This window comes from Rhinolophus sinicus, chromosome 12 (genome assembly GCF_057876585.1).
Source record: "Rhinolophus sinicus isolate RSI-liver-muscle chromosome 12, RSI-T2T, whole genome shotgun sequence".
Lineage (NCBI taxonomy): Eukaryota > Metazoa > Chordata > Mammalia > Chiroptera > Rhinolophidae > Rhinolophus > Rhinolophus sinicus.
The window spans coordinates 10,827,696-10,844,232 of record NC_142512.1 but is presented as its reverse complement, the minus strand read 5'-3'; the positions used below and the strand labels follow the sequence as shown (position 1 = coordinate 10,844,232).

Sequence of the window (16,537 nt, the reverse complement as noted above, 5' to 3'; positions counted from 1 at the left end):
AGCTACTTGGATCACACACTGTATGCTCCTTCTTAGAGACTCGTGTAGCATCAACCAGGGCAGCATACACCTTGAGGAGTGTGTCTGGAAACAGAACTGGAAGCCTTAAGGACGTTTGGGTGACCTTCCCCCCTCCCCTGCAAATGGTTTCTTTCTCCTCTAAGGAGCTGTGACCCTAAGAAAACAATGAACAAGTTTAAAGAGTAACTGATAATAACTAACATCTATGGAACACACTGCAGGCTCCAAATTGCTGTGACATTCATGATCGTGGCTATTTTTAGTTGAACCCTGTAGGTGGGCAGGGACAGCCTTATTTAGTTATTACTATTTAAAGATGTGGACTAAGGCTCGGGGAAGTTAACTAGGTCGTCCAAGGTCGCCCAACCCAGGATTGGAAGCCAGGTTGTTTGATGGCTAGATCAGGACTCTTCTGTCACTCCATGTTTGTCCGCCAGGACTCTTTTGGTTGAAAGTGTAAGTAAACCCAACCCAAACTAGCATGGATAGAAAGGTAATTTATTGGCTCATGTACCTTGAAGGTTCAAGGAAAGACTGGCTTCAACCCTGGCTTACCATAAAACCTTAGATACGTCATCAGGATCCAGTTATTTCTGCCCATCCCTGTGGTGGTAAAGATGGCTGTCTAATAGCTTCAGCTTCACAGCTTTCCAGGTTCAAGTCTCTTGGAGACAGGGAAATAATTGTGGTTCAAATGATTTTTGCAGTTAAATTATTTTACCATAGAAAGTCAGTAAGTCCCCAAAAGAACAGCTGGGAACGAACACTTGCCCCATCCCCAGCTGGCCCAACAAAAGAGTTGCCGTGTTTCCTTGTCTTTGATTGGTCGCTTGCCCACCCCTGAGCCAAACACTGACTTACTTGGCTTGACCCCAAGTCCCAGTCCACCTGTAGAGCTAAGGAGAATGTCAGATGTTTCCTATATCATGCTTCTGAAAAATATTACTTGGCAATTATGCAGGTTAGAGTTAGTTTTGGTAAAGTTGTGGGATGTTCTGTATTTTCAACGGGGCTTAGTGACAGTAATGTGTTTGTATTCCAGGCCTCTGATTGTCTCAGCCCAGCAGACCTCCTGAAAAGTGAGATAGAAGAAAGTCAGACAAAACTGCAAGTGGTCATGGACACCTTGAACTTCTTCAAGCAGGTGTTTCAGGACCGAAGGGAGAATCTCCACACATACTTCAAAGAGAACGAGGAAGTCAGGGAGTGGGATTTCCAGCCTTCTTTGGTCTTCGTGCGATTGGATGGCTTCCTGGGACGACTGCGCATGGTGGCGGTGAGTGTGCTCCTTCACCTCAGGCTCCCAGCTCCCGGAGGGAGTAAGCAATGCAGGGATCCAAAAGTCAAGTAGGAAAATGGTCACTGCAATATGGTGGTCAAGTTTCCTTTGGTTGGAAGAGCACATAAAAAGATTCAGTAAGTATTTGTATTGATCGTATGGCTTTGTCGTCACCCAGTGGAGGACCTATTAGAAGTTTAGGAAACTGTGATCATAGAATAATTTAGGAAGAAAGCCCAAGGAATCAGTCAACTAATTCAAACTAATTGATTGTCAAATTGCCCATAATCTTCAAACTTTGTTTCAAAGAAACTCTTGCTAGAAAGTCCGATGTACAAAGAGCAAATGAGCCGGTCCGGATGCAGCTGGCCGTTCCCACGAAGCCACTTTTTTGAACTTGTGCTTCTTCACTTTCCCACCCTGAGAGTGGCTCCAAAAACTACAAGACTAGCTGAATCTCCGTGGAAAAGAAATGTGACTTTTGCTCAGAATTGTGTCTTTCCCCCAGTTATTTAAGAGTTAATGTGAATATTAGTGTAAGGACCAGGGTGAGAAGACATGAAGCTTTTTCTTTTGGTTGCCTTTACCCTCAGAATTTAATATAGTTAGCAGATCTTTTAATACTTTACTGCTCTGTATTTGCGGATTGAACTTTGGGTGCAGGCAGTGGGCACAATAAAATGAAATATATACTTATTCTAAAACTTATTTAAGAAATTCAGGGTCAAATTCGAGATTCGGACAATAGCCAAGGAGACCGAGAAGGAATTAAAATCATGTTTCTAGCTGTGATCCGCAGAGACTTGGGATGATGAGAGCGATTGTGTTGGGAAGAGGCTGTAATGAGTGGCGCAAACTGTGGGATTATGAGGATACGAGTATGAGATTGAATCTGTTCATTTCAGTTCAAAAACTTTGATCCATCACCACCATTCAACAGGCCCTGAGCTAGGCACTGGGGATATAATGATGGCTGAAACATGGTTTTACCTGTAAGAAGCCTGTGGACCAGTAGCCACAGCGCAGGAAAAGGTAGACAGACTAATGGAGGAGATCCAGGGATAGCCCTTCTGGAAGGCACACCTTAAATTCTTCATCGGGATCATGGAGAGTATAAATAATTGATACCTGGCTCTATCCTAAATGCCCGCTTTTTCTGTAGCTGTTTGCATCACAGCTCTTGATGCTCAGCCTCTTCTCTCCTGCTTCACTCTATTCCTCTCATCTTCTGCATGGACCCCTCCACTGTTGTTTAGCCGAGGTGACAGACCTCCAGCTCCAACTGCCCCAGGCCTGGCTCACCAGGGTGGAATCACCACCGTTACTACCTTGCAGGCTCTCCAGCCCTGCAGAGCCCAGCTCAGAGATGACAGTGGGGCTGGGGCTTCAGGCCTTATGCACACATGCTAATGATGTGACTTTGCATATAGACAGGTATTCTAACATTAGGGTGCCTAATCTGCAGCGTATGTTCAGTAAATATATGCAGCCCTGGCCATGTCCCCCCAGAGCCATTACCCTCACAATAGTCGGCTCTCAGGCTGCTTTTTCTTTCTGAATCAAAAGCACAGACGCATGAAAAGCAGGTGCCCCAGTTTAATTAGAGGATGACTTGAATGTCACTACAGCTCTCCATCTTCCCGCTACTTCCAATCTTAAGTTTTCCGTCCTTTGCTCTGGTTTACTTCCTTGCTCCTGGGCCCAACGCCACCATTTCTTTTCGCTACTGCTTTCCCTTTTTCCTCTTCTTCTTCTTTCTACTTGTCTCCCCTTCTCTGTTTTCCAGGCTTTTTTTTGTGTTTTGTTTTCATTTCCCTTGGCTCTTTTTTCACCCTGAATTTCCATGATTTTCCTTTTTCCCATGGCTGCTTCTCCCCTGTCCTATTATTTCCTCCCCTCTTTCATTTTTCATCCCCCAGTCCTTTGCTCAGCCTCATCCCCTTGGCCTCTGGCTGCCCCACCTCTTCCTGTTCAGCTCAGTGCAGCGGGACGCGGGCTTATTGATCGTCTCCAAGCAGATTTCATGTAGCCCTTTAGTTAACATTCTGTGTATCTCTGTGATCGATGCCTTTTTGAAATGGGATTAATCTGCTTCTCTCCAGCAAGAATTAGCATGAACCTAGCCTTATTCATCTTGTGGCCGCCGAGATGTGTGCAGCTGCAATTAATAGATACACAAAGCCAAGTTAATAAAATGACATCAGTGCGTTTACCCTCTACATGCTCACGTCCAGGGTTATACTGTGAAGGGCTGTTTTTTAATCTCCATGGTTCTCTCAAATCCTCCCACCCCCTTATTTGTGTTGCTTTTTTCTTTTCTGTTTATGCACAAGAAAGTTTTATTGTGCAGATCAACTGTTCCCCTCTGGGTGCCTGTTGAAATGAAGGCGGAAGCAGGGCTGCGGCATATGGCTAAGACATTTTCAGCAGGTCTGCAGCACGTGGCGTTATTGCATTCTCAGGATAGCACCACCCGCCTCCTCCTCAAAACACGATACAGCTAACCTCTCAGAGCGCTAACCCTTGAGCAGGGAAAGGAAGAAGAGTAGAAAAACAAGGAACTGACATGTTTCAAGAGCACATCTCGTGCCAGGCCTGCTCCCTTACAGTCGTCTTAAGAGCTAGGTGTCAGTCAGTACCCTTACTGTAGCAAATGGGCACATAAGCATGGCACATCATACATTTGCCCACGGTCACACAGCTCAAGGCCGTTTATCTGGGATTCGTACCCAGGAGTCTATGATTCCCAGTAGCATCTTTCCAGCAAACTTGGCTATCTCCCAGGGGCTTCTGCAGTTCTGCTGCCTTCCCTGCGTCCAGTTTGAGGGTCCTGAACTGCTTCTGTGGTTTTATTCTGCCCTTACACACTCTCTTCTGTCTTTGCTCACTGTTTTTACCACATGATTTCTAGCTCTTCTTTTCTAAATATGTCATTTGGGTAAAACTGTAATTCACATTCTATGAAAGGGGCGTATTTGACTTCACAAGTTACTAAGGAAATCCCAAAAGTATATAAAATCTTTGCAGTTTGAATGAATAGTCAAAAATTAAAGGGAAAAAGAGTCTTTCCTCTGTGTCTCCGTTCTTTCCCTCACCCTGCCTTCCTGCTGGATGCTCCAGCTCACACAACACCCCCACCCACACACACTATACACACACAGTACACACACTGCACAGACACACTGTGTACACACACCGCACAGATATGCACACCACACACACACTACACTCACTACACACCACACCACATATAGACACACATATGCACACAATGCCATGCACACATCACACACACACAGCACACACATTATACGGATCACACGTACTGCACATACACGTACAACGTCACACACATGTATACACACCCCACCCGTACTATACACCCCCCACATCTCCATCCCCTGCACCATGCACACACGTCCACCCCACACACAGAGTTCATTTTTGTGCCATAGTATTGTGGATGCCACAGATCCTATTTATGCTTCTGCCTGCAGCCTCTTCCCTCCAAACAATGCAGTACGTAAGCAGCTTGGAGAGAGTGCTCATTTCTTTCATTATAAAATTTCTGTAAAGCTGTGATTCACTTGGAGGCAAAATGATTTCCTGCTGAGGCTTTATGTGAGGTGATTAGTAAGGCGATAGGTAATAAGCTGACCTAATATACACCGCGTTTCCCTGCTCTTTCTGCCACCTCCAGTCACTCCGCTGCCGCTTTTCATTCGGGCCTAATTGGGCAGGCTTCCCTTTCAGCCTCGCCTAAGCCTGTGGTCACACAGGAGACCATTAGCTGCATAAGGTCAGTCGCTCTTGTAAGGTAAAGAAAACAGTCTTTTTCCCAATGACCTTTTGAGATTTTCATCTGTGAATGTCTGCTTTGTGCTCTCCCTTAATGAATTCTGAAGACGTTTCTTTTAAGATGGGCTGCATGACCTCACCTTCATGAATGGGCTTGTGTTTGTGGGGCTTGCCATTATCCCCAAGTTTGATTCTCCAACTCAGGGGCCATAGCACAAATGGAAGCCTCTCTCACCACCCCATGAAAAACTGCACGGTGTTTCATAGGAATAGGACCCAGTTGGTCCAGTCAGCTGCCGGGACCCCATGCTCTTTGTGGCACCTGGAAAGGAGCACCTGTGTATTAGCCATTACACGTCTCTTATCCACCAACCTGATCTAGTCACATCAGAGTGATCAGAAGTAATTACAGTGGCTTCTGTTTACTGAAGTGCCACCAAGGCACGTTCCGTGTAACTCGGTGACAGTCAGGTGTTAGTGGACCCATTTGCAGGTTAGGGAAGTGACATTTAGAAAAGTTGTGTCTTGTTTCAAGCCAAATAGCTAGTAAATGACAGGCTAGTGTTGTGTGAGCCAGGGTTTCTGGCCCTATGCGAGAGCCTTTCCACGGTGCTGTGTATCCTACCCCTGAAGTTGACATTTTCAGCCTGTATGTGACATAATGAATTTCATATCTTTACTACTGTGATGAATAAAAATGGATATGTAAAAAAAATCGTTTAAACCTCTTATTGGTTTAAATTGCCTTTTATCTGCTTTTTGAGACTTCTAAATAAACAATGAAAAGAGCTACATTTAAATAAGAATCAAGAATACAGTCACGGTCATAATGATAAATCCGTTTCTACGGTTGCAAAACAATTTCCCACCAGTTTCCGGAATCTTCTCTACAATACCTCTGATGGCAAACTTCTACTAAAATCCATCTGGAGATGGAAAGCATACTACCTCTCTTAGCAGCCCATTCTATAGTTAGACATTTCTAGGCATTAGATGGTTCGGTTTATTAAGTGGAACCACGTGAAATTGTTATTTTTTATAGGTCAGATGGTCAAATACAAGAAATTTTATAAGTTCAACTTATAAACTGAGGCTAAATCTGCCTCTTTGTCCTATTTGCTCATTTGCCTTCATTCTGCCCTCAGAGTAGGACCAAGTGCAAGGTTCTGCCTTGCACGTAACCAAGGCCCTCAAACATTTAAAATCAGTTTGGCCTTACTTTGTAATTCTCTTCTCTTGTCTAATTTTCCTTATTTTCTCAGTTGCTCCTGAGTCCCTGGTTCCTAGATTGTCTACCACCATGTCACCTTCTCCTGGAGGTGCTGTAGCTAAGTCAAAGGTCAAAGAGTATATATTCATTCATTCAACAAATATTTCTCAGCATCCAGGACTCTTCCACAGACTGAAGATACAGTGGTACCTCTGGGGCATTTACATCCTACTAAGAAAGGTGGACAACAAATAAACAAGTAATATAATCCCAAGTAGTATATTATAATTCCAGAGCATGATAAGAGCTCTGAAGAAAGCTTAAGCAGGGCAAGGGGAGAGAGCATGCAGGGGAATGGTAGAGTGGACGTTGAGGACACTTATAATAGTGAAATAAGAAAAGGTCTAGGACCTTGAGTTGAGTCCCAAATAAATGTGTTGTCCATCATGTTTCTGTTAAATAAAGCAATGTAATGTCCATTGTTTTCAGTGACCAGAGTTTCCCCAAATATAGAATGATTAAATAAATGTTTATCTAACACCTATGATTAACATGTTAGATTGGAGATGAAACACCGGCCAGTGACCACCCAAGACCATGCTTCAGGTATTCTTGAGAAATACAATAGTGTAACAAAATTATCATCTAGTTTTCTGTTGTAATCAAACATATCAAGATGCATCTGTCTTTTAAAATGGTTTGAGAGTATTTCCTAAATATTGAAATTGACATCCACGGAATTATGAAAAATGAGTACCCAGGTGACATTCCACAGCACAAATACGTTTCTCCTATAACATGAATTACAACTAAGGACTTGTTGAATGGTTTGAATTACTACTTAAGTCAATTTCATTTAAGTCTACTTCATTTCTGTTTTCTTCCCAGTGTATAAAGTTGAATGTGTTTTAACATAAAGACGGCCCCATTTCCCACCATGGGTGTCAAGACCCCCTGCTTCAGGTGTATGTCTGTCTGTCTTTCCTTGGGTGGTTCTTTCCACTTCTCTCCTACTTCAGCTACTTGCTGACAGCCATGCCTGAACATAGCTGAGCAAAAAAGGGTTGTTAGATAGTTGCCCAAGGCTGCGTGGGTGCCCTCCTGTAACGTGGAGAAGGTCAGCCACTTCTCACCACTTCTCAATGCCTCTGTCACTGCTGCGAGAATTGGTGTTCCAGCAAGAGAAAGGGGTCAGGCAGCCTTCTGCTGGCCTGATGGGTCAACCCATAACAGTGGCTACTGGCAGTGGGAATTTCCTGGAATGGAACCAGGACCGGTTGTGTTTTCAACATCGTGACTTAGTGTTCCCTCTTCTTGCCCTTCAAACTTCCTCAGAGGAGAAGATCCTCTCCCAGGGATCCATACCAAATGTTTGTCAAAGTCACAGAAAGGTAACTAACTGTTATCTCCCTCACTGAAGAGGTAGGTGCACAGATCGGAAGTTGTAACAGGAAGAATGTGTTGGTTTGGAGATTTTGTGGTTTCAGACCAGTGTTCACGAGAGAAATACTACCATCTGTCGTATTAGGTGGGTTCTGGAGGCTTATGTTTTACTGGAGATGAAGCAGCTTCCGTGGACTTGGGAGGGGCTCCTCCCCAAGGCTCTGGGTTGTGTTATCTGTCACTCACTTCTGAGCACAGCTGGGACACTGTCATACCAACAACAGCAACAGTAATACCCGCTTGCTCTGTATTTACTGTGTGCCGGGCACTGGTCGAAATCCCAAGTTTGCATCAATGTATTTATCTCTCATTATTGTTATTCAATTACAATGAAGAAACTCAACACAGAGATGTCAAATAATTGTCATCTGTCACCCAGCTGGCCACATGCTATACCGTACAGCACATGCCTGGCAAGAGCACCCAACAGATTTATTTTCTTGGCAGCAGTTGCTCAGGACGTCGGTGTCGTCCCCTGGGCTTGTCCTCAGGACTATTTAGAGGATCTGCTTTCTTGTCAGTGTCTCCTAAGATAGCTGTCATTCTAGAACCAGATAACATGGTCCATTTGAAATTTTTTTTTTCCAAAAATTAGTAGTAAAGCCACCAATCATGTAAATAATATTGTTATTATTATATACTTTATTAAAGAACACAGAAAGAGGCTGAAGCACAAATTTGGTCTTTTTTTGTTTATGCGAATTTTGTTTATCTGTACTTTGCTTCATGATTGAGTTTAACCAAAATTTATTTATACCAACCCAATCTAATAATAAGGTTGCAACACAAAAAAACAGGCTTCATATTTTCCTAAGCAACCACCACCCCATGTGATTTCCAGCTCTCTCCATACTAATTTGAGTGTTCTCCGCTGTTGTTATCATAATCATTATGATTTTACTCTTTTGTGAATTGTCCCTGTAGGATCTTCTGAAGACAGCCTTGGATTTCCACAAACTGGAAAAGCTTGAGTTTAGTGGCATCAGAGGGAATGCCCTGAGTCAGCAGGTCCAGCAAATGTACGATGAATTTCAAGAGATGTACAAGGTCTTCTCAGAGTCCTCCTATGACTGCCTGGACCCCGAAAGCACGGTAGGGCTTGGAATGGCTAACTTGCAAGTTTTGTCTCTTTCTCAGATGCCTCTCACCATAGAATCTGTGTATTTACTTGCACGTTCCCTCTGCGTTTCCTTTGGCTCTGTGGTCCCAGTGGTTTTATGAAGGGAGACCCACTCCTAATTATTCTTTGTGTTAGGAGGAAGGTCAGGGAGGTTCCTTTCCAACTGCTAATTCCTCCAGCCTGATGATACCAGGATTTCAGAGACGCTGAGATGGATATGGGATGATGGTGGAGGCTATGGCTACCCTGCATCTTCTGAGCTTTAAGCTTCGAGCAGAGACTGCTACATGAAGACCACACCTGCACAGAATTTTATTAGTGGCTTGGAGGTGGGGTGGATAAGTGAAGCAGTAGCCCAGTTTTTCTGATCTGAGTCCAGTTTCCAAGAGAGTACTCAGGATGAAGGAAAAACTAGAGATGCATTTTTCATGATCGGGACAAGAGCTGACGTCTTTTTTAAAAAAATTTTATGAAATTTATTGGAGTGACATTGGTTAGTAAAATTATATAGGTTTCAAGTGTATAATTCTATAATACATCATCTATATATCACATTGTGTGTTCACCACCCAGAATCAGTTCTCCTTCCATCACCATATATTTGACCCCCTTTCCCTCTTCTACCACCTCCCTCCCCTCTTACCCTCTGGTAACAACTAAACTGTTGTCTGTGTCTATGAGTTTTCGTTTGTCTTGTTCATTTGTTGCTTTCAGTTTTATATCCTACATATGAATGAAATATGGTTCTTGACTTTTTCTGACTCATTTTGCTTAGCATGAAAATCTCAAGATCTATCCATGTTGTTGCAAATGGCAGTATTTCATCTTTTTTATGGCCAAGTAATATTCCATTGTATATTTGTACCACGTCTTCTTTATTCAATCATCTGTTGAAGGACAGTTTGGTTATTGCCATCTCTTGGCCACTGTGAATAATGCTACAATGAACATACGGATACATATATCTTTATGGATAAATGTTTTCCGATTTTGGGGATAGATACCCAGAAGAGGGATTGCTGGGTCATATGGTAATTCTATTCTTAATTTTTTGAGAAACCTTCATACTGTTTTCCATAGTGGCTGTACCTATTTACATTCCCACCAGCAATGTATGAGGGTTCCTTTTTCTCCACAACTTCTCCGGACACTTGTTATTACTTGTCTTGTTGATAATAGCCATTCTAACAGGTGTGAGGTGATACCTCATTGTGGGTTTGATTTGCATTTCCCTAATAGCTAGTGAAGTTGTACCTATAGCCCAGGAAAGCTGAGACCTGTGAGTGCAAGCTCACAGGAGACAAAAAGAAGAAAAAGGGTCATACAGAAACCGGGAATGGAGTTCCTTGTATAGGGAATGGCTCATTACTGGAGGAGGAATTTTAAGAGTACATGAGGGAAAAGGAGCAGTAAATTAGAGCAGAAATCTGTTCTGAGTACTTTCAGATGTCTAGAGAAATCTTAGCAAACCCAGGGAGATACTGCTTTCTAAAAATTCCATTAGTCAAGAGTAGGAAAAAAAAAAAAAAGAAGGTGGACTACAATGCAGGATATATTCCATGTACCGTGTTTCCCTGAAAATAAGACCTAACTGGAAAATAAGCCCCAGCGTGATTTTTCAGGATGATATCCCCTGAACATAAGCCCTAATGCGTCTTTTGGAGCAAAAATTATTATAAGACCGGGTCTTATTTTCGGGGAAACATGGTATTTGCTAATGTATGATAGAACAAAACCCTATGCACAGGGCAACATTCTGCCTTGTTAATGTGGTTGGGTTTGGGAAGAACTACGCGATGGTTTTCTACTTTTCTTTGTGTTTTTATAAGAATACATATTACTATTGTAAAGCAATAATGACAAATAATAATAATTCCACAAATTAGAGATTTGAATTAACAAACTTTCTCTGAAAATTGCCACATTCTGAGGGGAACACACTTGCGATTTCCAGATGAAATGCAATAATTGGGACATATACTGAAAAATAAATCCATTGTTTGAAGTTTAAATTTAGATGCATGTCCCGTATTTTTATTTGCTAAGTTTGGCAGCCTCAGGGACAATGGCTAGCTGCTGTCTTAACCAATTATGTGTACTTAGATGCAATAGTGTGCATTCGTTTAATTAGCTTGCTTTCCTCCTAATGGTTAGATTTCTTTGGTTACACTGAGAAAATAGGATTTTGACTTGGAGGAGAAAAGAAAGTAGAGGGTAATGATGGAGTAACCCCCTTACCGGGGCTGTTGCTGTTGAGGTGGCTTTCGGGGTGACATGAGTGGCACTGTGGATGATAGAAAAGGGGCTTCAGAGGGCAGCAGAGGGGACACAGAGAGGGAAGTTAAAGGGTGCCAACCTCACAATTTCACTCTACCATTTTACCTAGAGTGTCTAGGAAAAGAAAATGCTGCAATAATAGAGTAACTGTCTACATGAATAAAAACTAAGTCATGCCAGGGTGAATTTTGGAAAATGAAAATAAATCTTTGGTGTAACAGATGCAAGTACAAAGGTTAGTGGTAAAGAGCATAGTGGGACTGGCTGTCAGAAAGTCATGTTTTTCTAAGTGTTTGTGATGTCTCTTCAGGAATTTGAAAATGATGTCTCTGAATTTAACCAGAGAGTAGAAGATCTTGACCGAAGACTGGGGACTGTCTTTATTCAAGCCTTTGATGATGCACCTGATTTGAAGCACGCCTTTAAGGTTTGTGCAAGTAGAGCGGGAGCTATCCCTGTGCTCGCTTCTCCCCCCATCCTCATCAGAGGAGGGCAGGGATACTCTTGCAGCTGTTTTGCTCCTGCAGATATTAATTGTTCTTATTAGTCTAGTAGAGAGAGACAAAGGAGTGTGTAGGATTGGGCTTCTCACATTGGTTCTTAATTCTTTTCTGAAAACATGATATAAAAATGCTTTTCAAAAGAGTTTCTTCTGGAATGTATTCTTTGAGCCTTATCAATAAGGTACCCATTAAGAGTGAAGAAATCTACTGTGGTCACCATCCTGAAACCATGGTTCTGTAATACCATGGCTGTTTAACCACTACTATCAGGATGGTTCAAGTGAAGCTACTAGGTAGCTGGCTAGAGGATTCAAGTACAAGCAACTAGAATAAGAAGAGATGTGCCCTTGACCTGTATTGCCCAGATTAGATGGTATAATGAATGATACGGAGAACGTTTAGGTTGATGAGTAGATAAATGGCTGCCTAACTGAGAATTCTGAGTCGTGAGACATGAAGACTTAGTAGAGTATGATAGATCTTCTATAAACTATGAAGAAACTTAATCTGCAAAGGCTCAAGGGTTAGAACCAGAACTAATCAGTGGAAATTGCAAGGAGGCAGATTTGGACTCAGTAGAGGAAAGAGATTTCTGTGAAAGCTATTTAAAGATGGAATGGACTTCTTTGAGAAGTAGTTAAGTTTCCAGTCACTGAAAATGTCCAAACATAGACTGGAATCCATGCTGTTCTAGAATATTGGGTAACCCAGTTTGCCATGCTTCATTAGCTATTGAATACATATACCGAGTTTCCCCGAAAATAAGACCGGGTCTTATATTAATTTTTGTTCCAAAAGACGCATTAGGGCTTATGTTGAGGGGATGTCATCCTGAAAAATCATGCTAGTGCTTATTTTCAGGGAAACATGGTATATATACATGACCTTTGATGAATACCTGCCATTCCATAACTTATAGGAAGACTATTAGGATTTCTCTCTCCAAGCATTTGAACTGATTCCAGAAATTAGTTCAAGAATTAGTTCTCTCTGCAATTTCTTTTCTTGATCTCACTCTCAAATTTTAGCCTTCCAAATTCTCGCCTACATCTAGCCCACTTAGCTTCCTTTTTTCTTCTCTGTCTTCACCCTCCTTCTTTGTTTTAGTTCTTTTTATGGTCTTTTAAAATGTAGATCAGCTTAAGCTTTCTGGCATCTTTAAGTTTTCTCTTTGTTTTACCCTTTATCCAGAGTCTATGTCCCATGAGAGCCCCGTAGGTAATTCAGCAGATGGGAATCCTTCTTCTTTAGAAGCAAAAGAGAGAGGGGGCAGACTGTGAATAGCTACCTGTTAATAATTAGTGATCCGGTTGCACAATAACAATTTTTTGACCTTCTGACATCGGTAGGTGTATGGGAAAAAAGCCAAGAAACGAAATTTATGTCACCTTAGAAATGTTGAATTGTTCCTCTTTTTTTTTCACCTCTTCTGCAGCTACTAGACATAGCAGGAAGCCTCCTGGAAAGACCACTGGTAGCACGGGATACATCTGCCAAGTACCTGGTGCTCATCCAAATGTTCACCACAGACCTGGATGCAGTGAGGATAATCTATAACCAGCATGTGCAGGAGGAGGCCGACCTCGGTAGGCTGGTTGCCGGGGCATATGGATGGGGGAGTTCTACTACTGGGAAGGGGGAACTCACTCCTTAAATCTCCACTACGGATCTATGACATTCTCTAAGAAAAGCAAGAACAACCTTCTTGCTTGATATCCCAGACCATCTTGGCTGATTGTAGAGTTCCCTGAGCTGCGCATTTCCCTGTATCTGGGGCTGAGATTGGCAGGACGACCCAGAGCAGTGAGGTCTTGACTGCCTCTGGTCAGTGGAGACGTTAGCATAATGTATGAGTTGATTCTCCATCAGTGTTGCCACACTGATTAATCGTCACCATATTTAAATTTCACAATAGATTTTTACATGCCTGAGAAAAGCTTCTGACCCCTTCCAATGCCATGGCCACCACAGCAGGAGCCTGACAAAGGGCGGTGCCGTGCCCCAATGTAATGTCTCCATTTTTTATTGCAATTCTTAGACGCAATTGAACACAAGTTCAGTTCAACTTTACAGACATTTCTTGAGTCTTTTCTATGTGCAGGCCACATCTGTGGGCATGATACGCCCAGGCAGGCCAGGGTGAGGGATACACTAAATAATATTAAAAGGTGGTTCTTCAAGGAACACACCAGGTATGAATAGTGACATAGCGGAATGTGAGTAGTCACCGGCTTGAGTTATAAAGAACTGTAACAAAGTAATATGAACTGGGACTGGGGTTTTCCAGGGAGAGTTTGTGGAGAAGGTGGCCTTGAGCCAGCCCTGAAAGTGGAGAGATTGCCAGCCAGGGAGAAGAGGCAAAGACCTCTGAAGAAGCAAAGACAATTGAGTATATAGGTACCAGTTGGATCGCCTGTAGCCGAGTAAGGTATATAGAGAGAGATTAGGTCAGCTGTGGAGTTTGGGGCCAGACTGTGAAGTGCTCTGCCTGCCATTTTAAGGAATCTGGAATTCATTATTCAGGCAATAGGAGAATTTCCAAGGTTTCTAAGTAATGGAGTAGCAGGACCACTATGTCTGTAAAAGGGTTTCATACTGAGGTCATTAAGAATTGCTTCCACGTAGGAAGTCATTTCTAGAAAATATGTTGGCCTCAGCTTTTTTTTCTTTTTTCTTTTTTTAAATTTTTTTATTGGGTAACAGTGTGTTTTTCCCAGGACCCATCAGCTCCAAGTCAAGTCGTTGTCTTCAATCTAGTGTGGAGGGCGCAGCTCACTGGCCCATGTGGGAATCGAACTGGCTACCCTGTTGTTAAGAGCACACGCTCTAACCAACTGAGCTAACTGGCTGCCCCTGGCCTCAGCTTAATGTAGGACCATCCTCATGACATCTTCCAGTCAGATACAGAATTTGGAAACTCCGATACCTTCAGAGGGCATATTAGTTTTCTATTGCTGTATAACTAATCATCGCAACCTCAGTGGCTTACATAACAGTTATCCTTTAGCTCACAGTTTGTAGGCCAGCAGCCCCTCGGTTCTCCACTCAGCATCATAAGGCTGATATTGGGGGTTGGCTGGGCTGACTTCTCATCTACAGGCTCTGGGAGAAAGAAATCCAAGTCTAAGCTCATTCTTGTTGGTAGAATCCAGTTCCTTGTGACTGTAGAACTGAGGTCTCTGTTTCCTTGTTGGCTGTCAGCTGGGGGCCACTCTGACCGGAAGCCACTCCCATTCCTTGCCATGTGGGAAGGCCATGTAGCTGCCTCCATCATCAAGCCAGTGATGACATATTGAATCCTTCTCATGCTTCAAATCCCCTACTTTTCCTTCTGCCACAAACCAGAGAAAACTCTGCTCTGAAAGGGCTCCCCTGAATACGTCAGGCCCACCCAGGATCATCACCCTCTTGCCATGTAACGTAGCATCATCACAAGAGTGATATTTCATCATATTCACAGTTTTCACCCACACTTAGACAGGAGAGGGTTATGCAAGGGTGAGAGCCATTTGGGGTTATCTTAGAATTTTGTCTCCTGTAGATCTGGGCCAAGTGTAAAACATCGGGAAGTAGTAGAGTCCACAGTAAATTAAAGGAAGCATGACCACTATTTGGCTCCAGTTGCTGGTCACAAGTGGTGGCTGATTTTTGCCAGATCTTCCAATTTTACCAAGCAAACTGGAAACTGATTTTTTGAAAATGAAATCTCCTAATTTTAAAATTTTGACAGCTAATTATAAGCAAACAAACCCACTGTATGGAATAAAGTAAGAAATCCAGGCTGTGCTAACTCTGGTAAGATGCTTCATAATCCATGTGGCCTGTCTCATTCATAATTGTATTGAATTCTCACAGAAACCATGGAAGTTACTAAGCAGGGAAGATATTATTCCCATTTTATAGATAAAAAACTGAGGCCTGCAGTGATTGAGTTGTGTAAGGCAGTGTTTCTCAACTCTGACTGTACAATTAGGATCATCTTGAAGCTCTTAAAAAAATACAGATGACTGAGCCCCACCCAGACCAATTAAGTCAGAATGGGGAGGGCAGGGCCCAGGCATCAGTGTTTTTTAAAGAGCCCCAGGTGAAGCTGATGTGCAGCCAGGTTGACAGTCACTGGTGTGAAGTCAGACAGCCTGTGAGTGGCAGAGCCGGACTGGGACCCCCGTCCTCTGACACTGTTTAGTGTTCTCCCTGCGGTCACTCTTACTCCTTAGCAGAACACAGTGGTCTCCCAAGAACTCCCCATCTATCTTGGTGTGAGCACAGGGCAACTGTACCACGTGGAGGTAGAGGAGGCAAAAAGCAGAGTAAGTGGCAGGAGGTGTTTTGGGGGGACAGCGGGCTGAGGGGCTTGGGCCTCGCTTCATTCTGGCTGTGCTGTGTCCCCAGGGTTCTCCTCAGTGCACAAGAACATGCCCTGTGTGGCTGGGGGTCTGCGCTGGGCGCAGGACCTGAGGTGCCGCATCCAGGGTCCCTTTGCTGACTTCAGACGCATCGCACATCCGTGAGTATCTTACTCCCGAAAGTTAGGTTTGTTTTAGGCTTCTGCTCCTGCTCTGTTGTAGAAATGCAACTCACCGGAAGCACGAAAATCATCCTTATTTCTTTCCATGTCCAGCAATCACCCAGTATCTTCGTCTGGGCTGCTATAACAGAATACCATAGAGTGGATGGCTTATAAACATGAAAAATTTATATCTCACAGCGCTGGAGGCTGGGAACAAGGTCAAGGTGCTGGCAGATGGGTGTCTGGCGAGAGCCCACTGTCTGCTTGATAGACAGCTGTCTCTTGCTGTGTCCTCACAAGGCAGACAGAGCAGGGGAGCTCCAGGGAGTCTTCCTATGAGGGCGCCAATCCCATTCGTGAGGGCTCCACCCTCATG

At 43.3% G+C, this 16,537-nt stretch overlaps 1 protein-coding gene across 3 annotated transcripts in view; it reads left to right on the top strand.

Moving 5' to 3' along the window:
- DNAH9 (dynein axonemal heavy chain 9) overlaps window positions 1-16,537 on the top strand; it is a 316,438-nt gene that overhangs the window by 14,992 nt on the left and 284,909 nt on the right. For all 3 annotated transcript variants that reach the window (XM_088801911.1, XM_088801910.1, XM_088801912.1), the window contains exons 6-10: window positions 1,064-1,297; window positions 8,676-8,843; window positions 11,459-11,575; window positions 13,087-13,237; window positions 16,044-16,158. In XM_088801911.1, coding sequence (XP_088658037.1) covers window positions 1,064-1,297; window positions 8,676-8,843; window positions 11,459-11,575; window positions 13,087-13,237; window positions 16,044-16,158 — 785 coding nt within the window. The remainder of the gene's footprint in view (window positions 1-1,063; window positions 1,298-8,675; window positions 8,844-11,458; window positions 11,576-13,086; window positions 13,238-16,043; window positions 16,159-16,537) is intronic.